This window comes from Balaenoptera acutorostrata, chromosome 2, assembly GCF_949987535.1.
Source record: "Balaenoptera acutorostrata chromosome 2, mBalAcu1.1, whole genome shotgun sequence".
Taxonomy (NCBI): domain Eukaryota; kingdom Metazoa; phylum Chordata; class Mammalia; order Artiodactyla; family Balaenopteridae; genus Balaenoptera; species Balaenoptera acutorostrata.
The window spans coordinates 95,813,640-95,838,258 of NC_080065.1; the positions used below are offsets into that span (position 1 = coordinate 95,813,640).

At 35.6% G+C, this 24,619-nt stretch overlaps 1 protein-coding gene across 12 annotated transcripts in view; it reads right to left on the bottom strand.

The window, feature by feature from the left end:
- The window catches only part of APC (APC regulator of WNT signaling pathway), a 144,226-nt gene that overhangs the window by 74,121 nt on the left and 45,486 nt on the right, over nt 1-24,619 (bottom strand). For 6 of the 12 annotated variants that reach the window (XM_007192103.3, XM_057539009.1, XM_057538980.1 and 3 more), the window contains 4 exons: nt 23,278-23,430; nt 13,249-13,333; nt 5,033-5,234; nt 816-924 (listed from right to left, as the gene is read on the bottom strand). In XM_007192103.3, coding sequence (XP_007192165.2) covers nt 816-924; nt 5,033-5,234; nt 13,249-13,333; nt 23,278-23,412 — 531 coding nt within the window. In that variant the 5' untranslated portion in view covers nt 23,413-23,430. Of the gene's footprint in view, nt 1-815; nt 925-5,032; nt 5,235-13,248; nt 13,336-23,277; nt 23,431-24,619 lie in introns of those variants that run through there. The other 6 variants (XM_057539018.1, XM_057539007.1, XM_057538998.1 and 3 more) reach the window with 2 other exon arrangements.

Consider the following 24,619-nt stretch of genomic DNA (forward strand, 5'->3'; position numbering starts at 1 on the left):
AAAGGGAGTTCCCTGGCGGTCCAGTGGTTAGGGCTCCCTGCTTCCATTGCAGGGGGCCCGGGTTCAATCCCTGGTTGCGGAACTAAGATCCCACGAGCCGTGTGGCGGGACCAAAAAAAAGGAAAAGAAAATGAAAAATTTAAGCTAAGAGAGGAAGATATATTTTAATTAGCCTATTTTTTCTCTTTTTAAAAATTATTTTTAAATTTATGGATAACAGTTAAGTCTTGTTTAAAATTACTAATGTATTTCAGAAATGTTCTTACATGTGCCACCCCATGAATAAAACAGTTCACATGGAGAGGCTGGGTGGGGAAGAAGAGGCTGACAGAATTAAATTACTTTTTACATAGCTATATTTGCAAAACAAATTTAGTATACCTGCAAAAAGCCCTAAGATCCATACCACCAGATACTGTCGTTTGAATAGGACACAAGTTATCTCAAAGATACTTTTATTGCAAAAATTATCTGGCATGAGTCCTGTAATATGGTTCAAAAAACAGACAGATGGTAATAAACATTTCTACAGAGTATGTCTGGTAGTTGAACACACAGAATAAAAAACCAGTTTCCTAGTAGAACCCTGAGTCCTTTAGTATTCAAACTTAAGAGGTTTTCTTAACAAGGGACTTAAAATAAATATGCTTGAGCGTAATGAAGTTTTATCATCTTTATAAACAAAATTCATTATTACATATTTAGGTTTAAAGTTGGATAAAACATATTACTGTTTACAAATAACTATAAATGCAGTTATAAATTTATATATACTTTTAGATATTAAAAATAAGTAATTTTGTCAAGTTACTTACATTTTCAGTTAAAGGAAGACTATCTATTCTTTTAGTGAGATTCTGAAGTTGAGCATAATACCAGTCTTTTTCCTTTTCTTCTTTGTCAAGGTCAGCAAGAAGCAATGATCTGTTTTTCAAAAAAAGTTAAGTTTACACAATGCTAATATAGCACACACAACAGCAGTTCTTATAAGCTGTAACTGTACTGTTCTCTATTTAAAGTATAATGAATAAATGAAAATTTTATTAATTTTGGATTTTTGAAGGTGGGACTTAATACAAGAATAAAAAAGTATAATAAAGGAGTAAAGAAAAGCAGTAATTATGCAAAAAACAAACCTAGAGTACAGGGAACTACTGCATTGGACATAGATGTAGCTTTCGGCTTCTCAGCAGTCAAAACACTAAGAAATATATTGTCACTGTGTAATAAGAGGAAGTTATTCTGAGGGAGAGAAACGTTTTCTTAGTTTGGAATTTGAAGATGAATTTGTTACATAATTCCTCACAACCTAATCGATGATGTCCTCAATAACAATCTATATCAAGATACTCCATATCTGATCATTATAAAGATAAATGCAAAATAAGAGTGTTAATGGGAAAAAATCAGTAGGTACAAGAAGTATATGATCTATCTCCTTTCATGTGGCTCTTTCCCAAAGCGACCATTATCACTGTCTTGTATATATTTCCAGAGATACTCTATAAAAATGCAAGGATATATGTATATAATTACATGTACATTTTTAAACATAAATAGTAGCATATTTTTATGTGTGTTGTCCTATAACTTTTTTTTCCCCACTTAAAAATCTATCTTGGAGATCATTCTGTATCAGAACATAAAAAGGTCCTATGTGTTTTTTGCTAGCTGCAAAGATATTCATGAATCCATACAGGGATAAACTATAACTGGTTCTATGTTAGAGGGCATTTAGAATCTTTCTAATCTTTTGCTATTATAAACAATGCTATTATAAACAATGCTGCACTGAATAACCTTATACATAAGTTCATTTCACAAATGTTCAAGCATGTACAGAAGATAAATTCCTAGGGTATGTAAATTTTAAAATTACTGCCCTTATTAGGTATTGTACCTATTTATGCTCTTGCCACCTTCACCAATGCAAACGTTTTATCAAATGTTTAGAAAATGTTTACATACCTAGGATTTTAAGAAATGGTACATCACTATGGTTATAATTTGATTTCTATTAGTATGAGTAAGGTTAAGTATTTTTTCAAGTTTAAAATCCATTTGTATTTCCGTTTCTGTGACTTTTTCTTACTTATTTATAGGACCTCTTCTATATTAAGAATGATAGCACTTTGTCAATTATAAATATTTTTTCTCAGTTTACACTTGTTTTTTCACTATGTTTTTGCCACGTAGAAAATTTTAATTTTCCCGTAGTCAGATCTGAGGATATTTTTTATTATGGCTTCTGGGGTTTGCTCTTACACAGAGTTGTTCCCCACTCTGACACTGTTACTTTAAAATTCTATTTGATTATATTTTCTTGAAGAATATGTATGCATGTGAGTATGTGGAAGGTTCTATTCTTGCTAAAATTCCCTTTCCTTTACTGAGAAGCAATTTAAAAAGTAAGAAATAAGCCTTCACTTTTGATGTGGTGACCTCAGTAGTGACGGAATCCATGGGAAGGAAGCCAGGCCCTGGTTATGATGTAACAACCTGGGGCAGGGGAAGTGTGCTGACCAATGAGAAGCTGTCCCCTCCCTTCCATTTTTGACAACAGAACCAGGAGAAAGCAATGTAGAAATCTTGAATCTCTTTCACAGGCTGGATACTAAAACTGACATAAAAATGAGATCTGATTCTATTTTTCAATGTTCCCTGGTGAGTACCTGTAGGACCTACCAGGACTAAGGTGGGGAAATAAGGGATAGATGGAGATGCTATTTCCTCTGATTACTCTCCAATAAATAGGCTTATTTAAATAAGATCTGGGTGCTAAAAGTGCTTAAATGGATAGGCTAAGGTTAGTGATGGTAGTGGAGTGAGGAAAATGTTAAGGAGAATAGGGACAAGTTGTTACTCTCAAGTTTAAGACTGAACTGTGGCAAAATGCTCTGGGGAAGCAAAAGTTACCGAGTCTTGAGCCAGCATGATAACAAGTGGTTAACTGAGCGTAGTTGATCTTGTAACTCACACAACAGTGCTTAAGACTCAAAACTGAAACAAGGTCCAGACCCAGAAGCTGGTGGGTCTCTATGGTTTGTTTAGTGTATTAACGGCTTATTTACTGACTGCCAAGAGTCTTCTTTAAAATGTAAATCTCATGTCATCTTAGTCCTCTAGCTAATTCAGGATCATCTAGAAGAGCATGGCACATGTATTATGCACTTAAATATTTGTTAAATGTATTAATGGCTAATGTGACAATAGCTGCCTATTGAGTGTATCAGAGTGCTAAGTACTTTTTTAAAAATCGAATTTTATCCTCACAACATCTTTTAAGGTAGTTATTCTTATGCTCATTTTACAGACTGGAAAACTGAAGTTCAAAAAGGTTATGGACCTGGGTTTGAGTCCTGGCTTGACTAATTTCTAACACTTATCTCAATTATCTTGGGCAATACGGAAGACAAGAAAAAAAGAGACACAGAGATAGTTGATCTATGACTTAAGGGATGTCTAGAAAGAAAGAATAGAAAAACAGAGGGAGAAAAATCATCAAAGAAATAACAGAATTTTCAAAAGCTGAAGAAAATAAATTTCCAGAGCAAAAGGGCACAGCGAGTATACAGCATGATGAATCAAGAAAACACATATACCAAGGCATTCTGAAAGCTTCAAGAGAAGAAAAATGGTTCCCTGAAAAGGAATGTGAATCAGACCGATACCAAATTTCTCATCAGTGACATTGATTATGAAGAAGGAAAATAAGTTTGAGCCTAAACCTATCCAAACTATCAGGTGTGAGAGCAAAATAAAGATTTTGTCACATAAACAAGAACTAAATTTACCTCCAAACACAGTGAAAACCAAGAGGACACAAGATATATCAGAACTACACACACATATACCCTCCCCCCTCTCTCTGCTAATAAAATTAGACTTTTATCTACATGAAGCAAAGTAAGTTCCTAGGAAAGTCAGTATGCTCACATTCCTCTTAACAGAACTCAAAGGGGAGAAAGAGATGGAAGACTGTAGACCCTAGTTATTAGCTTCTTATTTTTCAGGATAGTGTTTCCTAGACTCTCAGAAACAGTCACGGTTCCAGGTATGAAATAGAAACTCATGTAAACTCAGGACAGTAAAGAAAGCCTAACACTATTTCTGGTCCAGATGATTATCCCTATTTTTAGAGATGGACAAACCTGAAACCAGAGGGAAAGTAGTAAAAGGTCTTTTGCCTCTCAGTGAGATATGCTAGGTATTTTCCATATATTAATATTCACTTTTCATAACTCCACAAGGTAGAATCATACCCCTATTTTACAGAAGGGAATGACACAAAAATTTAATGACTTGACCAAGGTCCCAGAGGTAATATGTAACATTTATACATTTGAATATTTCTTGAAAGTCTAATAGAACTTTTAGGAATATAAATATAATATGGTATTAATCACACACAAAGGAATTTATAATTTTTTAGAAGGTACAAAACACTTGACAAAGTTCCTAATAACGATATATATTCTGATACTCGTAGTGAGATGATTTGAACTTCAAGAAGAAAAGAATTAATAGGCTAGCTCTGAGAAACCAGAACTTATTCTATGTCAAGTAATGTTTTTTAGACTCGGAAACTGATAAATTAAAAAATGTTTCAATTGTGGCCACTTGTAATAGGCTTTTAATAATGGAAACAGTCATCTTATACTGGATCTAGTAGTTATTTAATTCATTTCAAAAGATAACCAGAAATTCAATTAAAAATCAGTTACATACTTTAGCCAGATATAACTATTGTGATCATGTGTATTACTCAATGTACAGAGCATGTGAGTATTTAAGTGACAAAGTAGAAGTTGAGAATCCCAAGAAATTGCCTCCTTTACATTTTTTCAATTTAAGGTAAGTACAATCAATAACATATTGTTTTTGAGATAATAAATGCAAAATGCTCTCTAAGTGTTTGTGATCATCCACTATACACGCTTCATAATTCCTATCTTGTATCATTAAAAAATGACAAAATAATACTAGCAAAAATTGGAGCATAAAAGTTTACTATTTAATGAAGAAAAGTTACCTCTCTTTTTCAAGTTCTTCTAAATAACCGGTATTTTCTCTGCTTCCATTTACAAACCCTCTTCTTGGAAATGAACCCATAGGAACAGGACTGCACTCTCCTGAACGACTAGATACAGATCCTTCTCGGCTTCCGTAAGAACGGAGGGACATTTTTGACCGTAGTTTCACTCCAGGGAAATTACTGCTATCTAAGTTAAGTTCTAAATAAAATACAGACAAGTTTTTATAAAACAATTGCTTTAAGTGGTCTAAAATATTGCTAATGCAATTATATTATCTTCTTATTTTTTTAACATCTTTATTGGAGTATAATTGCTTTACAATGGTGTGTTAGTTTCTGCTTTATAACAAAGTGAATCAGATATACATATACACATATCCCCATATCTCCTCCCTCTTGCGTCTTCCTCCCACCCTCGCTATCCCACCCCTCTAGGTGGTCACAAAGCACCGAGCTGATCTCCCTGTGCTATGCGGCTGCTTCCCACGAGCTATCTATTTTACATTTGGTAGTGTATATATGTCCATGCCACTCTCTCACTTTGTCCCAGATTACCCTTCCCCCTCCCCATATCCTCAAGTCCATTCTCTAGTAGGTCTGTGTCTTTATTCCCATCTTGCCCCTAAGTTCTTCAGAACTTTTTTTTTTAACTCCATATATGTGTGTTAGCATACAGTATTTGTTTTTCTCTTTCTGACTTACTTCACCCTGTATGACAGACTCTAGGTCCATCCACCTGACTACAAATAACTCAGTTTCGTTTCTTTATATGGCTGAGTAATATTCCATTGTATATATGTGCCACATCTTCTTTATCCATTCATCTGTTGATGGACACTTAGAATGCTTCCATGTCCTGGCTATTGTAAATAGAGCTGCAATGAACATTGTGGTACATGAGTCTTTTTTTTTTTTTTTTTCCACACCCACACACACTGTATTTTATTTTTACAAGAGATAAATAGACTGACATCAAGCATTGTACATGGATGACCACAACAAAAGCAACAATGATTGCAATTACCAAACATGAAACACACTCATACTATGTCATAATATTGACATTCAGTCCAGTAATCCTCCACTGTAGCAGTTCCTTTACTTTGCAGTGAAAATTGATTTGTATATTCTTTGCCTCTGAGTCCTTGTGGGATTTTTTTTTTTTTAATTCAAACAGAAAGTCACAAAAATTATACTCATCCTCATCAGTTCACTCAGTCCCACGTAATTAATTTTTTTTTTCATCTTGATCTTTTGTTAGCCCTTTTATGAGTTCATCAGTTTTTCATTAGAGTTCTGAAAATGCTTATTCATTCAGTTCAGCAGTACAGTCAGTCACCAGAAACCTGTACTTGTCAGAGTCTTTTCCATGAATTTCTTGAAGATGAAACCCTTTTATAGGAACATATTTGCAAAAGCATCAGAGTACACCCAGAACTGTCTGTAAATGACAAAAGACTTAAAAATGACCACAGTTAAAGATTTGATGAAAGTTCATAATAATGCAGTTGACAAGAAAATTAGTTATTTCTGAGATATACATTTTAAAGTAATAACTAGGATTATGACTTATAACATTATACCAGAACATATAAGATTTTTAGAAATTTCATGTAATGTCTGAAACATTTATATTAACATATTTCCATATAAATAACCCAATAAAAGTTTAGTATTAGTTGTTTTGTTTGTTTGTTTTATACTGCAGGTTCTTATTAGTCATCAATTTTATACACATCAGTGTATACATGTCAATCCCAATCGCCTAATTCAGCACACCACCATCCCCACCCCACCGCAGTTTTCCCCCCTTGGTGTCCATATGTCTGTTCTCTACATCTGTGTCTCAACTTCTGCCCTGCAAACTGGCTCATCTGTACCATTTTTCTAGGTTCCACATACATGCGTTAATATACGATATTTGTCTTTCTCTTTCTGACTTACTTCACTCTGTATGACAGTCTCTAGATCCATCCACGTCTCAACAAATGACTCAATTTCGTTCCTTTTTATGGCTGAGTAATATTCCATTGTATATATGTACCACAACTTCTTTATCCATTCGCATGACTCTTTTTGAATTATGGTTTTCTCAGGGTATATGCCCAGCAGTGGGATTGCTGGGTCGTATGGTAATTCTAATTTTAGTTTTTTAAGGAACCTCCATACTCTTCTCCATAGTGGCTGTATCAATTTACATTCCCACCAACAGTGCAAGAGGGTTCCCTTTTCTCCACACCTTCCCCAGCAATTATTGTTTGTAGATTTTTTTTTTAATTAATTTATTTATTTATGGCTGTGTTGGGTCTTCGTTTCTGTGCGAGGGCTTTCTCCAGTTGTGGCAAGTGGGGGCCACTCTTCATCGCGGTGCGCAGGCCTCTCACTATCACGGCCTCTCTTGTTGTGGAGCACAGGCTCCAGACGCGCAGGCTCAGTAATTGTGGCTCACGGGCCCAGTTGCTCCGCGGCATGTGGGATCTTCCCAGACCAGGGCTCGAACCCGTGTGCCCTGCATTAGCAGGCAGATTCTCAACCACTGCGCCACCAGGGAAGCCCCTGTAGATTTTTTGATGATGGCCATTCTGACCAGTGTGAGATGATATCACATTGTAGTTTTGATTTGCATTTGTCTAATGATGTTGAGCATTCTTTCATGTGTTTGTTGGCAATCTGTATATCTTCTTTGGAGAAATGTCTATTTAGGTCTTCTGCTCATTTTTGGATTGGGTTGTTTGTTTTTTTGATATTGAGCTGCATGAGCTGCTTGTAAATTTTGGAGATTAATCCTTTGTCAGTTGCTTCATTTGCAAATATTTTCTCCCACTCTGAGGGTTTTCTTTTCATCTTGTTTATGGTTTCCCTTGCTGTGCAAAAGCTTTGAAGTTTCATTAGGTCCCATCTGTTTATTTTTGTTTTTATTTCCATTTCTCTAGGAGGTGGGTGGGTCAAAAAGGATCTTGCTGTGATTTATGTCATAGAGTGTTCTGCCTATGTTTTCCTCTAAGAGTTTGATAGTGTCTGGCCTTACATTTAGGTCTTTAATCCATTTTGAGTTGATTTTTGTGTATGGTGTTAGGGAGTGTTCTAATTTCATTCTTTTATATGTAGCTGTCCAGTTTTCCCAGCACCACTTATTGAAGAGGCTGTCTTTTCTCCACTGTATATTCTTGCCTCCTTTATCAAAGATAAGGTGACCACATGTGCGTGGTTTAACTCTGGGCTTTCTATCCTTTTCCATTGATCTATATTTCTGTTTTTGTACCAGTACCATACTGTCTTGATTACTGTAGCTTTGTAGTATAGTCTGCAGTCTGGGAACCTGATTCCTCCAGCTCCGTTTTTCTTTCTCAAGACTGCTTTGGCTATTCGGGGTCTTTTGCGTTTCCAACAAATTGTGAAATTTTTTGTTCTAGTTCTGTGGAAAATGCCAGTGGTAGTTTGATAGGGATTGCATTGAATCTGTGGATTGCTTTGGGTAGTATAGTCATTTTCACAATGTTGATTCTTCCAATCCAAGAACATGGTATATCTCTCCATCTGTTTGTATCATCTTTAATTTCTTTCATCAGTGTCTTATAATTTTCTGCATATAGGTCTTTTGTTTCCTTAGGTAGGTTTGCTCCTAGATATTTTATTCTTTTTGTTGCAGTGGTAAATGGGAGTGTTTTCTTAATTTCACTTTCAGATTTTTCAACATTAGTGTATAGGAATGCAAGAGATTTCTGTGCATTAATTTTGTATTCTGCTACTTTACCAAAATTCATTGATTAGCTCTAGTAGTTTTCTGGTACCATCTTTAGGATTCTCTATGCATAATATCATGTCATCTGCAAACAGTGACAGCTTTACTTCTTCTTTTCTGATTTGGATTCCTTTTATTTCTTTTTCTTCTCTGATTGCTGTGGCTAAAACTTCCAAAACTATGTTGAATAATAGTGGTGAGAGTGGGCAACCTTGTCTTGTTCCTGATCTTAGTGGAAATGGTTTCAGTTTTTCACCATTGAGGACGATGTTGGCTGTGGGTTTGTCATATATGGCCTTTATTATGTTGAGGTAAGTTCCCTCTATGCCTACTTTCTGGAGGGTTTTTATCATAAATGGGTGTTGAATTTTGTCGAAAGCTTTCTCTGCATCTATTGAGATGATATGGTTTTTCTCCTTCAATTTGTTAATATGGTGTATCACATTGATTGGTTTGCGTATATTGAAGAATCCTTGCATTCCTGGGATAAACCCCACTTGATCATGGTGTATGATCCTTTTAATATGTTGTTGGATTCTGTTTGCTAGGATTTTGTTGAGGAATTTTACATCTATGTTCATCAGTGATACTGGCCTGTAGTTTTGTTTCTTTGTGACATCTTTGTCTGGTTTTGGTATCAGGGTGATGGTGGCCTCGTAGAATGCGTTTGGGAGTGTTCCTCCATCTTCTATATTTTGGAAGAGTCTGAGAAGGATAGGTGTTAGCTCTTCTCTAAATGTTTGATAGAATTCGCCTGTGAAGCCATCTGGTCCTGGGCTTTTGTTTGTTGGAAGATTTTTAATCACTGTTTCAATTTCAGTGCTTGTGACTGTTCTGTTCATATTTTCTATTTCTTCCTGGTTCAGTCTGGAAAGGTTGTGCATTTCTAAGAATTTGTCCATTTCTTCCAGGTTGTACATTTTATTGGCATAGAGTTGCTTGTTGTAATCTCTCATGATCGTTTGTATTTCTGCAGTGTCAGTGGTTACTTCTCCTTTTTCATTTCTAATTCTACTGCTTTGAGTCTTCTCCCTTTTTTTCTTGATGAGTCTGGCTAATGGCTTATCAATTTTGTTTATCTTCTCAAAGAACCAGCTTTTAGTTTTATTGATCTTTGCTATTGTTTCCTTCTTTTCCTTTTCATTTATTTCTGATCTGATCTTTATGATTTCTTTCCTTCTGCTAATTTTGGGTTTTTTTTGTTCTTCTTTCTCTAATTGCTTTAGGTGTAAGGTTAGGTTGTTTATTTGAGCTGTTTCTTAAGGTAGGATTGTATTGCTATAAACTTCCCTCTTAGAACTGCTTTTGCTGCATCCCATAGCTTTGGGGTCATCATGTTTTCATTGTCATTTGTTTCTAGGTATTTTTTGATTTCCTCTTTGATTTCTTCAGTGATCTCTTGGCTATTAAGTAGTGTATTGTTTAGCCTCCATGTGTTTGTATTTTTTACAGATTTTTTCCTGTAATTGATATCTAGTCTCATAGCACTGTGGTCGGAAAAGATACTTGATACGATTTCAATTTTCTAAAATTTACCAAGGCTTGATTTATGACCCAAGATATGATCTATCCTGGAGAATGTTCCATGAGAATTTGAGAAGAAAGTGTATTCTGTTGTTTTTGGATGGAATGCCCTATAAATATCAATGAAGTCCATATTGTTTAATGTATCATTTAAAGCTTGTGCTTCCTTATTTATTTTCGTTTTGGATGATCTGTCCATTGGTGAAAGTGGGGTGTTAAAGTCCCCTACTATGATTGTGTTACTGTTGATTTCCTCTTTTATGGCTGTCAGTATCTGTCTTATGTATTGAGGTGCACCTATGTTGGCTGCATAAATATTTACAATTGTTATACCTTCTTCTTGGATTGATCCCTTGATCATTATGTAGTGTCCTTCTTTGTCTCTTGTAATAAATAGTCTTTGTTTTAAAGTCTATTTTGTCTGATATGAGAATCGCCACTCCAGCTTTCTTCTGATTTCCATTTGTATGGAATATCCTTTTCCATCCCCTCACTTTCAGTCTGTATGTGTCCCTAGGTCTGAAGTGGGTCTATTGTAGACAGCACATATACGGGTCTTGTATTTGTATCCATTCAGCAAGTTTGTGTCTTTTGGCTGGAGCATTTAATCCATTTACGTTTAAGGTAATTATCGATATGTATGTTCCTATGACCATTTTCTTAATTGTTTTGGGTTTGTTAGTGTAGGTCTTTTCCTTCTCTTTGTGTTTCCTGCCTAGAGAAGTTCCTTTAGCATTTGCTGTAAAGCTGGTTTGGTGGTGCTGACCTCTCTCAGCTTTTGCTTGTCTGTAAAGGTTTTAATTTCTCCATCAAATCTGAATGAGATCCTTGCTGGGTAATCTTGGTTGTAGGTTTTTCCCCTTCATCACTTTAAATATGTCCTGCCACTCCCTTCTGGCATACAGAGTTTGTGCTGAAAGATCAGCTGTTAACCTTATGGGGATTCCCTTGCGTGTTATTTGTTGTTTTTCCCTTGCTGCTTTGAATATTTTTTCTTTGTATTTAATTTTTGATAGTTTGATTAATATGTTTCTTGGCGTGTTTCTCCTTGGATTTATCCTGTATGGGACTCTCTGTGCTTCCTGGACTTGATTAACTATTTCCTTTCCCATATTAGGGAAGTTTTCAACTATAATCTCTTCAAATATTTTCTCAGTCACTTTCTTTTTCTCTTCTTCTTCTGGGACTCCTGTAATTCGAATGTTGGTGTGTTTAATGTTATCCCAGAGGTCTCTGAGACTGTCCTCAATTCTTTTCATTCTTTTTTCTTTATTCTGCTCTGTGGTAGTTATTTCCACTATTTTATCTTCCAGGTCACTTACCTGTTCTTCTGCCTCAGTTATTCTGCTATTGATCCCTTCTAGAGAATTTTTAATTTCATTTATTGTGTTGTTCATCACTGTTTGTTTGCTCTTTAATTCTTCTAGGTCCCTGCTGAATGTTTCTTGTATTTTCTCCATTCTATTTCCAAGATTTTGGATCATATTTACTATCGTTATTCTGAAGTCTTTTTCAGGTAGACTGCCTATTTCCTCTCCATTTGTTAGGTCTGGTGGGTTTTTGCCTTGCTCCTTCATCTGCTGTTTCTCTGTCTTCTCATTTTGCTTAACTTACTGTGTTTGGGGTCTCCTTTTCCAGGCTGCAGGTTCGTAGTTCCCGTTGTTTTCGGTGTCTGCCCCCAGTGGCTAAGGTTGGTTCAATGGGTTGTGCAGGCTTCTTGCTGGAGGGGACTAGTGCCTGTGTTCTGGTGGATGAGGCTGGATCTTGTCTTTCTGGTGGGCAGGTACACGTCTGGTGGTGTGTTTTGGGGTGTCTGTGGCCTTATTATGATTTTAGGCAGCTTCTCTGCTAATGGGTGGGGTTGTGTTCCTGTCTTGCTAGTTGTTTGGCATAGGATGTCCAGCACTGTAGCTTGCTGGTTGTTGAGTGGAGCTGGGTCTTGGCGTTGAGATGGAGATCTCTGGGAGATTTTCGCCAGTTGATATTATGTGGAGCTGGGAGGTCTCTTGTGGACCAATGTCCTGAACTTAGCTCTCCCACCTCAGAGGCACAGCCCTGACGCTTGGTTGGAGCACCTAGAGCCTGTAACCCGCACAGCTGGTCACACAGAAATCCACGGGTCAGTGAGGACAGGTGAAACTTGAGGCTGGTTTCAACTGAAACTTGAACTCCAGAGATAACTTGCCATGTGAACCCAGCCCCCCGCGGAGAAAACTTTACACACAGGGCAGTGAGCCACCCCGCAACTCCCTCCTCAGCACTGCCCGGCACTTCTATCTTTTAAAAATGAAATCTTTGGTTCATATTTTAGCTCTCCAATGTTAAGCCATTTTATAATATAATTGAAAATACATTATATATATTACATAAAGCCTGTAGGAGTACTAAATTATGGCAGTTATTGAGCAGCAAATTTATATAGGAAACAGAAGAAGTCCTTATCACAAATGCTGATGCTCAGAGAAATTCACTGACTCCTGGTTCTATAAGAGAAACAGTCCCACGAAAAATCAGGCCATATGTACATGAAGATAAAGCACTTCTATGCTGGACGGAACAAAGAAGGTCACTGACTCCTTCAAATGAAGCAATGGGCCCACTCTGTGGCATACAGCTTATTAAAGGCCTATTTAGTGACTAGCAGAACAGCAATGAGTTTTAGAAAGAGCTGAAAATTATGAAGGAAAGAATCTAAAATAGCTTATTCAAAGCCAAGAAAGCCCAATACCAACATTCTAATCAAGAGAAACTGTACTTGGGTATATACACCTTAAGCTGACAACTGGAGCTTAAAAAAATTACTTTAAAACACTTTTTAAAAATCTACCTTTGATATATGTATATGTATAGCTGATTCACTTTGTTAAAAAGCAGAAACTAACACAACATTGTAAAACAATTATACTCCAATAAAGATGTTAAAAAATAAATAAATAAATAAATCTACCTTTGAGACGCTCTAATAAATCAATCTGTCCAGACGAAGCCATAGCTTCATCTTCAATACTTCCTTGTAGTTGTTTAAGTACTTCCTGTAAAAAAGAACACAATATATTAACATGACAAAATTCTAAGTAATTTTTTTTTAATAATATCAACTTTATTTTTAAAATTTTTTAAAAAATTTTTGGCTGCGTTGGGTCTTCATTGCTGCTTGTGGGCTTCTCATTGCGGTGGCTTCTCTTGTTGCGGAGACGGGCTCTAGGCACGCAGGCTCAGTAGTTGTGACGCGTGGGCTCAGTAGTTGTAGCTCATGGGCTCTAGAGCACAGGCTCAGTAGTTGTGGCTCACGGGCTTAGTTGCTCCATGGCATGTGGGATCTTCCTGGACCAGAGATCGAACCCAGGTCCCCTGCATTGGCAGGCAGATTCTTAACTACTGTGCCACCAGGGAAGTCCCCTAAATAACTTTTTGAAGAGATGCTTCTAAGTTTCTTGGCATTTAGGTCTGCTCGGGGAACAAAGTTATTTCAGATCTATCTGAAAACGTATCTATCTGTAAAGTACTCTACATATATTACCTATTACTAATTATGAATAATAAATTATAGCCCAACAACAGTGATATTTTGTGATAATGGTGATTATGGGTAGTCTCCATGCAATATACTATATATATGGAATAGTTAAGACATATTATCTGTAACTTCTGAAATAATATAGCAAAGTGGATCATTCTCATCTTTCAGACAGATCAACTGAGACTCAAAGACTTGCCCGAGGCGCAAAAGCTAGTTATGTGTTTAAAATCCATGTCTCTTAAGCTTATACCAACATGGCCATGAAAAACACCAGATTAACACAGTATGCTGTTTTATTTAACACCTCAATAAACAGCAAGCTTTTATATACTACATTTATGTACATTCTACTAGTACACTGATTTATAATCAGCAGATAGTTAAGTGACTGTATGCTCACTGTCTCCTGACTTTTGATCCATTATTTCTTTTCCCATCTAAATCCTTCTCTTGATAAATTTTTGTCAAAGAAGTTTGGGAACTTTCATCTTCTACTAGTTTTTCTATAATTTATATACATTTACATTTTATATATTCTGAGGCATCCCATTCTAGTTCACTACAAAATCTTTTGTTGGTCAACTAGGTTTCCCAACGCAAAACAGTGTATTTGAACATTTACAATCTTATAGCTATGGGCAGTGTTCCTCTATATGAAAAATGATCCATAAATAGATTGAAAAGGAAATCTGTCAAAAAGTGAGTAAATGTAGCAAAGACAACTTCACTGGTTTACCTTGACAGTGACATTATAAGCATTAAGGAAAGAATCCCTATGTTAACAACAAGAAATAGCCTGTGACCTTAAGATCTGACCTTCAAATAACAGACCATGCTGGAGGTTAAAAGGCTTAGATAAGTAGACGTGGGAACGTGGAGGTGACTGATATTCACGTTCAGAAATTATGTCAGAGTGTATCACAACTGTGGGATAGGAAATAAATTTGCACAGGGATGCCTTTCTCGAATGAATGTAGATTACTCTAAAACATTTGGTATAAACATCAGGACACCATCTCTTCCATAAAGTTTGAGGTTACCACTGTAGGCTACCTGCAGTGTTTAGGATCCCAATTCTCCTTCCATCCACTGCTGCTTGTAGTCTTTCAATGATCCTTTAATCTTTTTTTTTAAATTAATTAATTTATTTATTTATGGCTGTGTTGGGTCTTCGTTTCTATGCGAGGGCTTTCTCTAATTGAGGCAAGCGGGGGTCACTCTTCATCGCGGTGCGCAGGCCTCTCACTACCGTGGCCTCTCTTGTTGCGGAGCACAGGCTCCAGACGCGCAGGCTCAGTAATTGTGGCTCACGGGCCCAGTCGCTCCGCGGCATACGGGATCATTCCCAGACCAGGGCCCGAACCCGTGTCCCCTGCATTGGCAGGCGGATTCTCAACCACTGCGCCACCAGGGAAGCCCCTGATCCTTTAATCTTATCCCTATTTCTTATAATCCCCAGTCTCACAATTCAACAACTGCCTTTCTCAAATAACTTCCAATTATATGTCTAATCCTAACCTCACTTGCAAATTTCAGACTCACTTTCCCAGTATGACTGATAGATGCTTTACATCCAGTGCATCTGGATGATATGCACTGCACGTGTAAATGTCCGAACTATCATTTTGTGCCACTAAAACCTTTTCTTCGCCTTGTATTCCTTCACTTAAATGGCACTAGCCTTCTTTTGTACCTCCAGGCTCAAATCCTCAGCATCCCCTCCTTCATTTTCCCAATCAGTTATCAAATTCTGTATTCTACCTCTATCATCTCTCTTATAGCCATCTCTTTTCTACTCTGTCACTATCCTGGTTATTAACCTCAAAGCTACTAAAATAAACTCCTAAATGGTCCTACCTTGCACAGAACTATCAGAGTAAGCCTTTTAAAACACAGCTCTGATCAGGTCTCTCTTTATACAAGATTATTCTCCAAAGCCTATCATCAAGAGTTAACAGTGGTATTCTATGGAAGTTAGAATTGCAAGCAATTTTTTTGCTTGTTTTTGGTTTCCTAATTTTAAAACAACAGGTATTACAAAAAAATATTGTTTTTAGAAAAGGTACGAGTACTTAAGAGTTCAAAAACAACAAGAAAAAGAAATCCTTGGCATCTCATAGGACATATACCTAATTTTTCAAAACTAATGGCACATTAACAGTTTTTTAAAAACATGTTAAAAAATAATAAAGAGAAATTAAAATAACACCAACAATAGAAATTAAAAGGCTATGTAAACCTGCATGTCCAACAATAAAGGATTAAATAAATTTATGGCATTAGCCATACAATGGAATATTACAGAACTATGAAAATATTATAAAATATTTAATGACATGAAAAGATGACTATATTAAATTAAAAAGCATGCTTCAAAATATGATCCCATTAAATGCATGACTGCATAAAATGCACAGAGAGAAAAATATACACATTATCAAAGGTTACTGCTGGTATTAAAAACATTTTTTAAATGGGTGATTTTGATATCTCTTTTTGTTTGCCCGTATTTCCTAATTTTTAAAAATAGTAAATATGCACAACTTGTAATATGTTGTTTTAAAGTTTCTCTGCATGTGGTTAGAAGTCTGTTGATAAAAGCTCTAACCACAAAAGTAAAAATTATTGAAATTTAAGGTTTAAAAAAAATTTTTTTAAGACTTTCAAAGCAGCCACCTTGGAAGCTACTTATTCCAATATGTTCCATTAAACTTTTTTTGTACATTCTGAGTTATGAACCTCACCAAAAAAAGAAAAAAAATGCACACATTAATTCATAGTCAGATCCAGTTACCTTGCCTCAAGATGACATCATCCAGCATGACTAGATTACTCACTACTTTGTTGTGAATAGTTTATGGCTATTCCATGACAAAAATTAGCCTTAATTTTTTTTCTGTTTTACTGAGATACAACATACATATGAAAAGTAAACCAATATTAAGTTTCTGATGTAATCTAAGTATCCATGTAATCACTACCCAGGGAAGACACAGAACATTTCCAGCATCTCAGAAGGTTCCCTTTTGCCCCTTACCAATCAATATTCACTCCCCAGAGGTAACCAGTATTCTGATTTCTGTATCTATTAGTTGGCATGCCTGTGAACTGCATATAAATGAAATCGTACAGTATAAAGTCTTTTGTGTCTCACGTTTTTTGCTCACCAAAATTTCTAGAGATTTATTCATGCTGTTGCATGTATCAGTTATTTTTTTGTTAATGCTTTGTAGTTATCCACTGTATGAATGCACCTCAACTGATTTATCCTTTATCCTCACTCTTGATGGACATTTGGGTTGTTGCCAGTTTGGAGGCTATTATGAAGAATGCTACTATGAACATTTTTGCACATATCTTCAGGTGGACACATGCACTCACTCCTCTTGAGTATATATCTGAAAGTTTAAACGCTGAGTCATAGGGTTTAACTTTAAAAGAAAGTGCCGAATGGTTTTCCAAAGATGATGTGCCATTTTATACTCCTACCAGCAATGTATACGCATCTTGATGCTCCACATTTGGCATGATCAGTCTTTTAAATTTTAGTGATTTGAGTAGGAATGAAATGATATCTGCATTTCCCTGAGGATAAAGGATGTTGAATCCCTTTACATGTGCTTACTGACCATTTACCTTCCTTTTTTAATTGTCTTTTCAAGTTTTGGGCCAGATTTTAAAAACTGGACTTTTAAAATTATTGGTTTGTAAAAATTCTTTGTATATTCTGAACCAAGTCCTTTATCAGATATACATACTGCAAATATTTTCTTCCAGTCTATGCCTTGCCTTTTCATTTTCTTAATGAAGTCTTTTGAAAAGACTTTAAGTTTTTTTTTTTTTTTTTTTAAGGATTTTCTTTTTAATTAATTAATTTATTTATTTTTGTCTGTATTGGGTCCTCGGTTCGTGCGAGGGCTTTCTCCAGTTGCGGCAAGCGGGGGCCACTCTTCATCGCGGTGCGGGGACCGCTCTTCATCGCGGTGCGCGGGCCTCTCTCCATCGCGGCCCCTCCCGTTGCGGGGCACAGGCTCCAGACGCGCAGGCTCAGCAACTGTGGCTCACGGGCCCAGCTGCTCCGCGGCATGTGGGATCTTCCCAGACCAGGGCTCGAACCCGCGTCCCCTGCATTAGCAGGCAGACTCTCAACCACTGCGCCACCAGGGAAGCCCAGACTTTTAAGTTTTAAATTTGATGACATTCATTTTATACCTTTTTTTCTTTTGTGTTTAGAGCTTTAATGTGTACTAAGAAATTTTGCCTTCATGAAGGTCAAAGCAGTATTATCCTATATCTTCTTTTAGAAACATAATGGAGTCTTTTGATGAAGAAAAGCTGTCGGTTTTAATGATGTCCAACTGATAAATTTTTAGTACTCTGGCATTCTATTTAAGAAATCTTTGCCTACTCTAAGGAGATGAAGCTATTCCCTAAGTTTTCTTCCAGAAGGAAACTGTTCTGTCTTCACATTTACTTTTTTTGCATATGATTTACTTGAATTACTTTTTTGCATATGATTTGAGGTAGAGCTCTTGGTTCTTTTTTACTTTTTTTTCCTTCATACAGATATTTAATTGCCTCTGCACCATTTATTGAAAAGACCAGCCTTTCCCCACTGATCTGCAGGGATGCCTGGATCATAAATCAGGTGACCATATATACGTAGGTATTTTTCTCAACTCTATTGCTGTTAGTCTACTAATCTACTCTAATTACCACATTGTCTTAATAACTGTACAACAGCTTTACATTAATTCTCAGCCACTATGTCTTTAAATATTACTTTTGCTCCATTCTCTTCCCCTGCCCCTTCTAAGACTTCAATTATATTTGCCTTTACCTATTTGCCTGTGTCCCTCATAACTCTTACATACTCTTTTTGTTTTCCAGTTTTCTTCCTCTTCGGTGCTTCAGTTTGGATATTTTTCTATTGACCTTTTTACATGTTCACTAATTCTATCTTCTCACTAGTTCATTAATCCTGTGTTTAACCTGTGGTCAAGCCCATCCAATAAGTTAATGTCAAAAATATTTCAGTTATAGAATATCTATATGATTCTTCTTAATTACAGATTCCAATTCTCTGTCGAGATTTTCTGAGTTTTCATCCATTTAATCCATCTTTTCCTTTTTTTTTGAAAACATTTAAATTATGTTAAAATCTTTGACTACTAATTACAACACGTGGATCATCTTGGGATTTGCTTCTATTTTCTATTTGTTCTTTTGATTATCAGTCATTTTCCTATTTCTTTGTATTTCTTGTAACTTTTAACTGCATGCTAGTCATTATGTATACAAGAACAATAAAGACTTCAGATCAGATTTTGCCTCAAAGAGTTTGCCCTTTCCACCACTGGGGTCTGATTTCCTTCATCCAATAACTGAAAATAGGTTGCAGCTGCAGTTTAAGTGAATTTCATATCTGATTTGGTTTGCCAAGTTCCTTGAATGTCTCTCTCCTCTACGCTTAGCCTGAGGAGACCTGTTGTATGAGTATTCCTCTAGCAGGACATGGCCTCCTAACATCCTGCCTCCATAGTCCATCCCCAGCATCCTTCCCCACAGCAAGACTCAGCCAATGCCCCATGCATTTGGATAAAATTTGGGAAAACTAGCCATGCATTTGGAGCTCCTCTAAATGTCAATACTTCACATCTGCCCACATGTTTGTCAAGACCTCCAACAGTTTCTTTCCTCCAGTAGAGTCCTGTGCCAGTGACGAATTATCAGTCTGTCCCTAGAAATAGCAAATACCCCTGGGGAAGAAAATTACCAGTGATCTCAGCTCATCTAGAAAGGGCTCTTTCCTCTTAGGAATTTTAGTTAATACAGTCCTTGATGATTTCACAGTTCTCCAATGTCTTTAAAAGTACGATTTTTATTTTTTATCCAGGGTTTTCTAGTTGCTGCAGTAGTACTGATTGATTGCCTGGGGCTGCATGCTGCATACAACCTAAAAGAAGTCCTCAATTTCAGAGAGTTTTTAAGAGAAAATGCAACACAACTGCAAAGCAATTCCAAATAAAATACTTCAAAAAATGTTTTGAGGAACGACAGCTTTTTAAATTAATATGTAAATTTTAAAGGAGAGAATATTCATTTGTATTTATAAATTCTGGAAGTTTGGTTTTAAAAAATTACTTAGTTACATTACATAATCATATTATTTTAAAAAACATTTTAAGATTTTAAAAACATCAGAGACTTAGTTAGTAGAGACAAAATATGCTGTGGTCATATCAGTAAATAGGAAATATTTATCAATGAGCAACTGTGCCATTTCAAGGGCGTTTCTGCTTGACCCACTTCTGTTTTTCTCAATATATCATAGTTATTTATTCTTTTCATTACCAGATAAAAGTATACTTGGTAATTAAATCTTCAAAATAAATTATGAAATATGCCAATTTGAATTTCTACTTCTCATTTTTTCTTATACTCTGAAAATAAAAGATACTTTCCATGTATGGTTTTATAGTTTACAGAGCAAGTTATAAATATTCCATTTCGCTAAAATACAAAAAAGATTAAAATGGTTGATTAATATTTTACCTAAAGATAATTTTTTCTATACCATGCCATATCTCAGTTTAAATGCTTCACAACTCACCATATTTACCTTGTTGCTATGCTCACCATTTTAAAGTAAATCACGTTGATTTCTAGCCCTGGAGTAAAAAATATAGTACATAATTTCTCTTAAGTTTAGCTGTAATTGCTGCATTTATCTGATCTAAATCCCACAAAATCTGTATTTTATTTTAATTTCAGAAATGTCAAATATACACATAAATGTAGAGAACAATATAACAAACTCCTATGTATCCTCACATCTTACTTCAGTAACTATCAACTCATGGGCTTCTTTCATCTATACCCATAACCATTTTCTCCATTCCCCCACAACCCAAATTTATCTGAAACACAAATCTCAGACACACTGTCTCTTCTGTAAAAAAATTCGATATGTATATTTACACAGGGATTCTTTCTAAACACAAACACAATGCCATCATTATACCTAAAAAATAAGCATTTCCTTAATATTCTCAAATATACAGTGTTCACATTTCCCTAACTGTTGTACACATACTTCCCTGACACACACACAAAAAATATTTTTATAGTATCAATGACATGTAAGCAATAGCAAAGCAGTGTTCTCTTTTGCCACTAGATGGTACTACTGCATAAACTTCAGAAATCCTGACATATCTAGTCGGAGGAGACACACCTTGCCTTCCATAGGGTAAATATGTTAATGATCAGGAAACATAATTCAAGATCATATGATGTATTCCAAAGTCTAATAAGTGATTTTTTGAGAAATAACCATTGTTTTGGATTAACTTTAATCCAATGTAGGAAGTGCCAATGTTTCCAAGTGTCTTTTCACAAATCGATATTCTAAGACAAAATAAACAGGTCATGGTTCCTATTCTTTAACACCATAAAGCCTCTTAAAAGGAGAGATACATAAATAATTTCAGTACAAGGGCGTAACTGCTATGATACCATACACCCAATCCTGAAGAAATATGTGGATGGCTTAGCAAGGATGTCTGTAAAAGCACTTGCTGAGTAATAATCAATTCACAGTTGAATTCAGACAATATTAGTATTTAATTAGTATTTAATATTAAATAGTAATATTCATGATGTATATTATACCACATGGCTAAGAGGTCACCCTGATATTCCACTGTAGAAATTTAAGGGTCTGACTTGTATTGTTACTCCGAGAGACATTCCATTTCAACATGGAGATGGATCTAAAGATAGGTTAAAATGTTTCCCAAAAGTGAATTTTGAATTTGCTCAAGCAGTTTAAAAAAAAAAAAACAACAACTTTTAAAAGGGACCTCAGAATTCTGCACTACAAAAGAGACATTGAGATAGGCGTGCCAGGAAGAATTCCCTACTAAGTATACTTCTGAAGTAGATGAAAGAGTAGTCCTGCTGGGAATTTTAAGTTTTTTATCTTTAAACTTTTAAAACCACATGCCATGTACAATAATTTTAGATATATTATGTTGATCTGTGTTAAAATACCAGACTATTCTTTTTTAACCTAGTAGATAATTGAGTCAGCTGTTTTTAAGGTCACCCAAAGTCTGTGGTGAGAAAAAATGTTTCTTTATAGTCTACTTAATCTCCAAAAGGACTTGAGGTAGGTATCTTGGAGATCTGTCAATTGCTATTGCCATAGAAATAAGCAATTAGAGTGGAAAAGATTTATAGATACATAGGGAGGGAGGCAGGGAGGGAGGGAGAGAAAGAAAGAGAGAAAGAGAGAGAGAGAAAGAGAAAGAAAGAAAGAAAGAAAGAAAGAAAGAAAGAAAGAAAGAAAGAAAGAAAGAAAGAAAGAAAAAGAAAAGCTCATGTGAGTAGAAGGCTGAACTGTTATGATAATGAATACAAAAGTAAAAGAGGAGAGAAAATAGTTCAGTGATATACAGAAGCTTGAAGAATAAGGGAGACCTCAGAATGCATGGAAAAATAACTAGAAGAGACTAGGAAATGAATAAGGAATAAGAGTAGTGAGCAGACAGGAAGAAAGGGTCAGAAACCCAGATGTTAAAATAGCCAAGGCACAGAAACAACACGTAGCAGGAAGAATTTTTTAAAAGAGAAGGAGGTTAACAGTTTTGTTGAATCTCCAATTCTATAAAGTTATTAAATTCAGTGAGAGGAGAATCTGCCTAAGTAGCTGGAAAGTAAAACAGTTAAAGTTTTAACCTTAATTATTTTGAAATTAGAACGTATTTTCCCCAGTGCAGACTTAATATTTTATAACTTTTCGTGGAGGTTATCACAGCTTTTCAATGTTATTTGGGAAACCAATTTCAGGGCGTGAAGGTGTCATGGAAATCATCTATGCTAGTGCAATGACTGTATTTTCCAAATAAGGCAACTTAATTCTAGAAGGGTACCCTAGAGTATGTAGTTTAGCTTATGGCAAAACCAGGAACAGGACCAGGTACTGACTTTCAGTTCAGGACTCTTCCCACTAGGGCACCCTGATTTTCTTGATCATCTATCATTGCAGCACTTAAGTGAAGACAAGATCTGAGAGAGTTGGGGATGATGGCAATATTTAATACTTGAGATATATTCTAAGGTTGTGAGGCTAGTTTCTATGAATTACACAGAACACCCAGCCTCACTATAGTGATGGTTACGTTGGCCTTTTATTTTTAAGCTTAAAAATAACTAAGAACTAACTAATGAGTCACTGGGGTTTTACAATCATTTTCTTTATATGATTTGCTGGATGAATTCAAAACATTTTGTTTAAAAATATAAATGTTAACTTTTGCAAGGAAGAGTTTACATATTACTGTTTAACTTACAACACACTTTTAAGTAAGTGAAGTGTCTAATCCCAAATTTACAGAAAGGAGTACTGAATAAAAATGGATAAACTACAATTAAAAGTCACAGTCTTGATACCTTCATATTAGATGCCTCAGTTTCCAGTTTTGTAAGATGATTGGAATTATCTTCTAGCTCTTGTCGAAGATTTGAGTTCTCCATCTTCAGTGCCTCAACTTGCTTTAACAACTGATCATATGAAGCTGCAGCCATCCTTGGCTACCCTTGGACCTATAAGGTTAAAAAGGATTTTGAAATTCACTACTAAAAATATAGTGGCTGCTTGTTTACAAAGAAAGGGATAAAGAAACAAAACCCTGGAGACACTTAATAAGAAGAATTGTGTTTATGTAGTAGTTTCCATCTCAAAACAATATTGTGCAAGTAGCAGCATCTTTCTAAGAGGATGAAATACTGGGGTCTTAACTAAAGACAGATAGGACTAAAATAGAAGAGAACTTCAGCAGTGTTTGAAAACATTTGTCTTTTCACAGGTGGATGAGATTTCTATCAGGTTAGAATTTTTCCAAGGTTTTAAAGATATTTTAAATGGCAAGACTTAGGAAATATAATCATTGATAAGAAATTTATTTATATTGGTAATATTAATATATTTCTGGATTTTGTCCGATAGTCACATAATTTTAAAGCCAGAATGGATTAATGAGATTAGGTATTGCATTCTACCACTTTTCATTTGATAAAAGGCTAGTCTTAAACATTATCCATAGGGAAGTATGAAGTTCCAAGAAGGCCTCATTAAAAAGGCAGTCATTAACAAAACGGACACAAGGGAGAAGTTTAGATTGAGACTTCAAATCTTCTGGATAGAAAGATGATAATAATTACTAGTATAAATTCTAATACATTCATCCAAAAGGATGAATATAACAGGCCATGCTATGGCATATGCATCTTGGGACCCACTGTGTTCAGACTGAGGCTGAAAGACACTTAAAGAAAACTGATGATTTTAGGAGTGGAGACTGTCAAAGAGAAGTGAAGAAGAGCCTGGCTATTAATTACGTGACTATGAAAGAAGAGGGGAGAAAAGAAAGATATAGAAGATAGCCAGGTAATAAGAGGTCCTTGGCCTGAAGAATTAGAGAATGCTAGGAGTTACGTTCAGACTAACCAAGTTTCAAAGACCCAGATTCTCTTTTTAGTTTAATCCCAAACTCACTTAGGAATAAATAAAATTCTACCTATATTTAAAAGCTAAAAAGTATAACAAAGTTTGTACTCAAGGAATACTTAAAGATCTGGACATTAAGAAAAATATTTCTGTAATAAAAATCCACTACACAAAATAAGGCAGACAAATTATAACACTGGCTAGTCATTACAATATTGGGGGTTCAGCAACTGGAAGGTCCCTAACAAGGGAAATCAAAGGACTCAGGTCTCGTCTGTTCTCGAA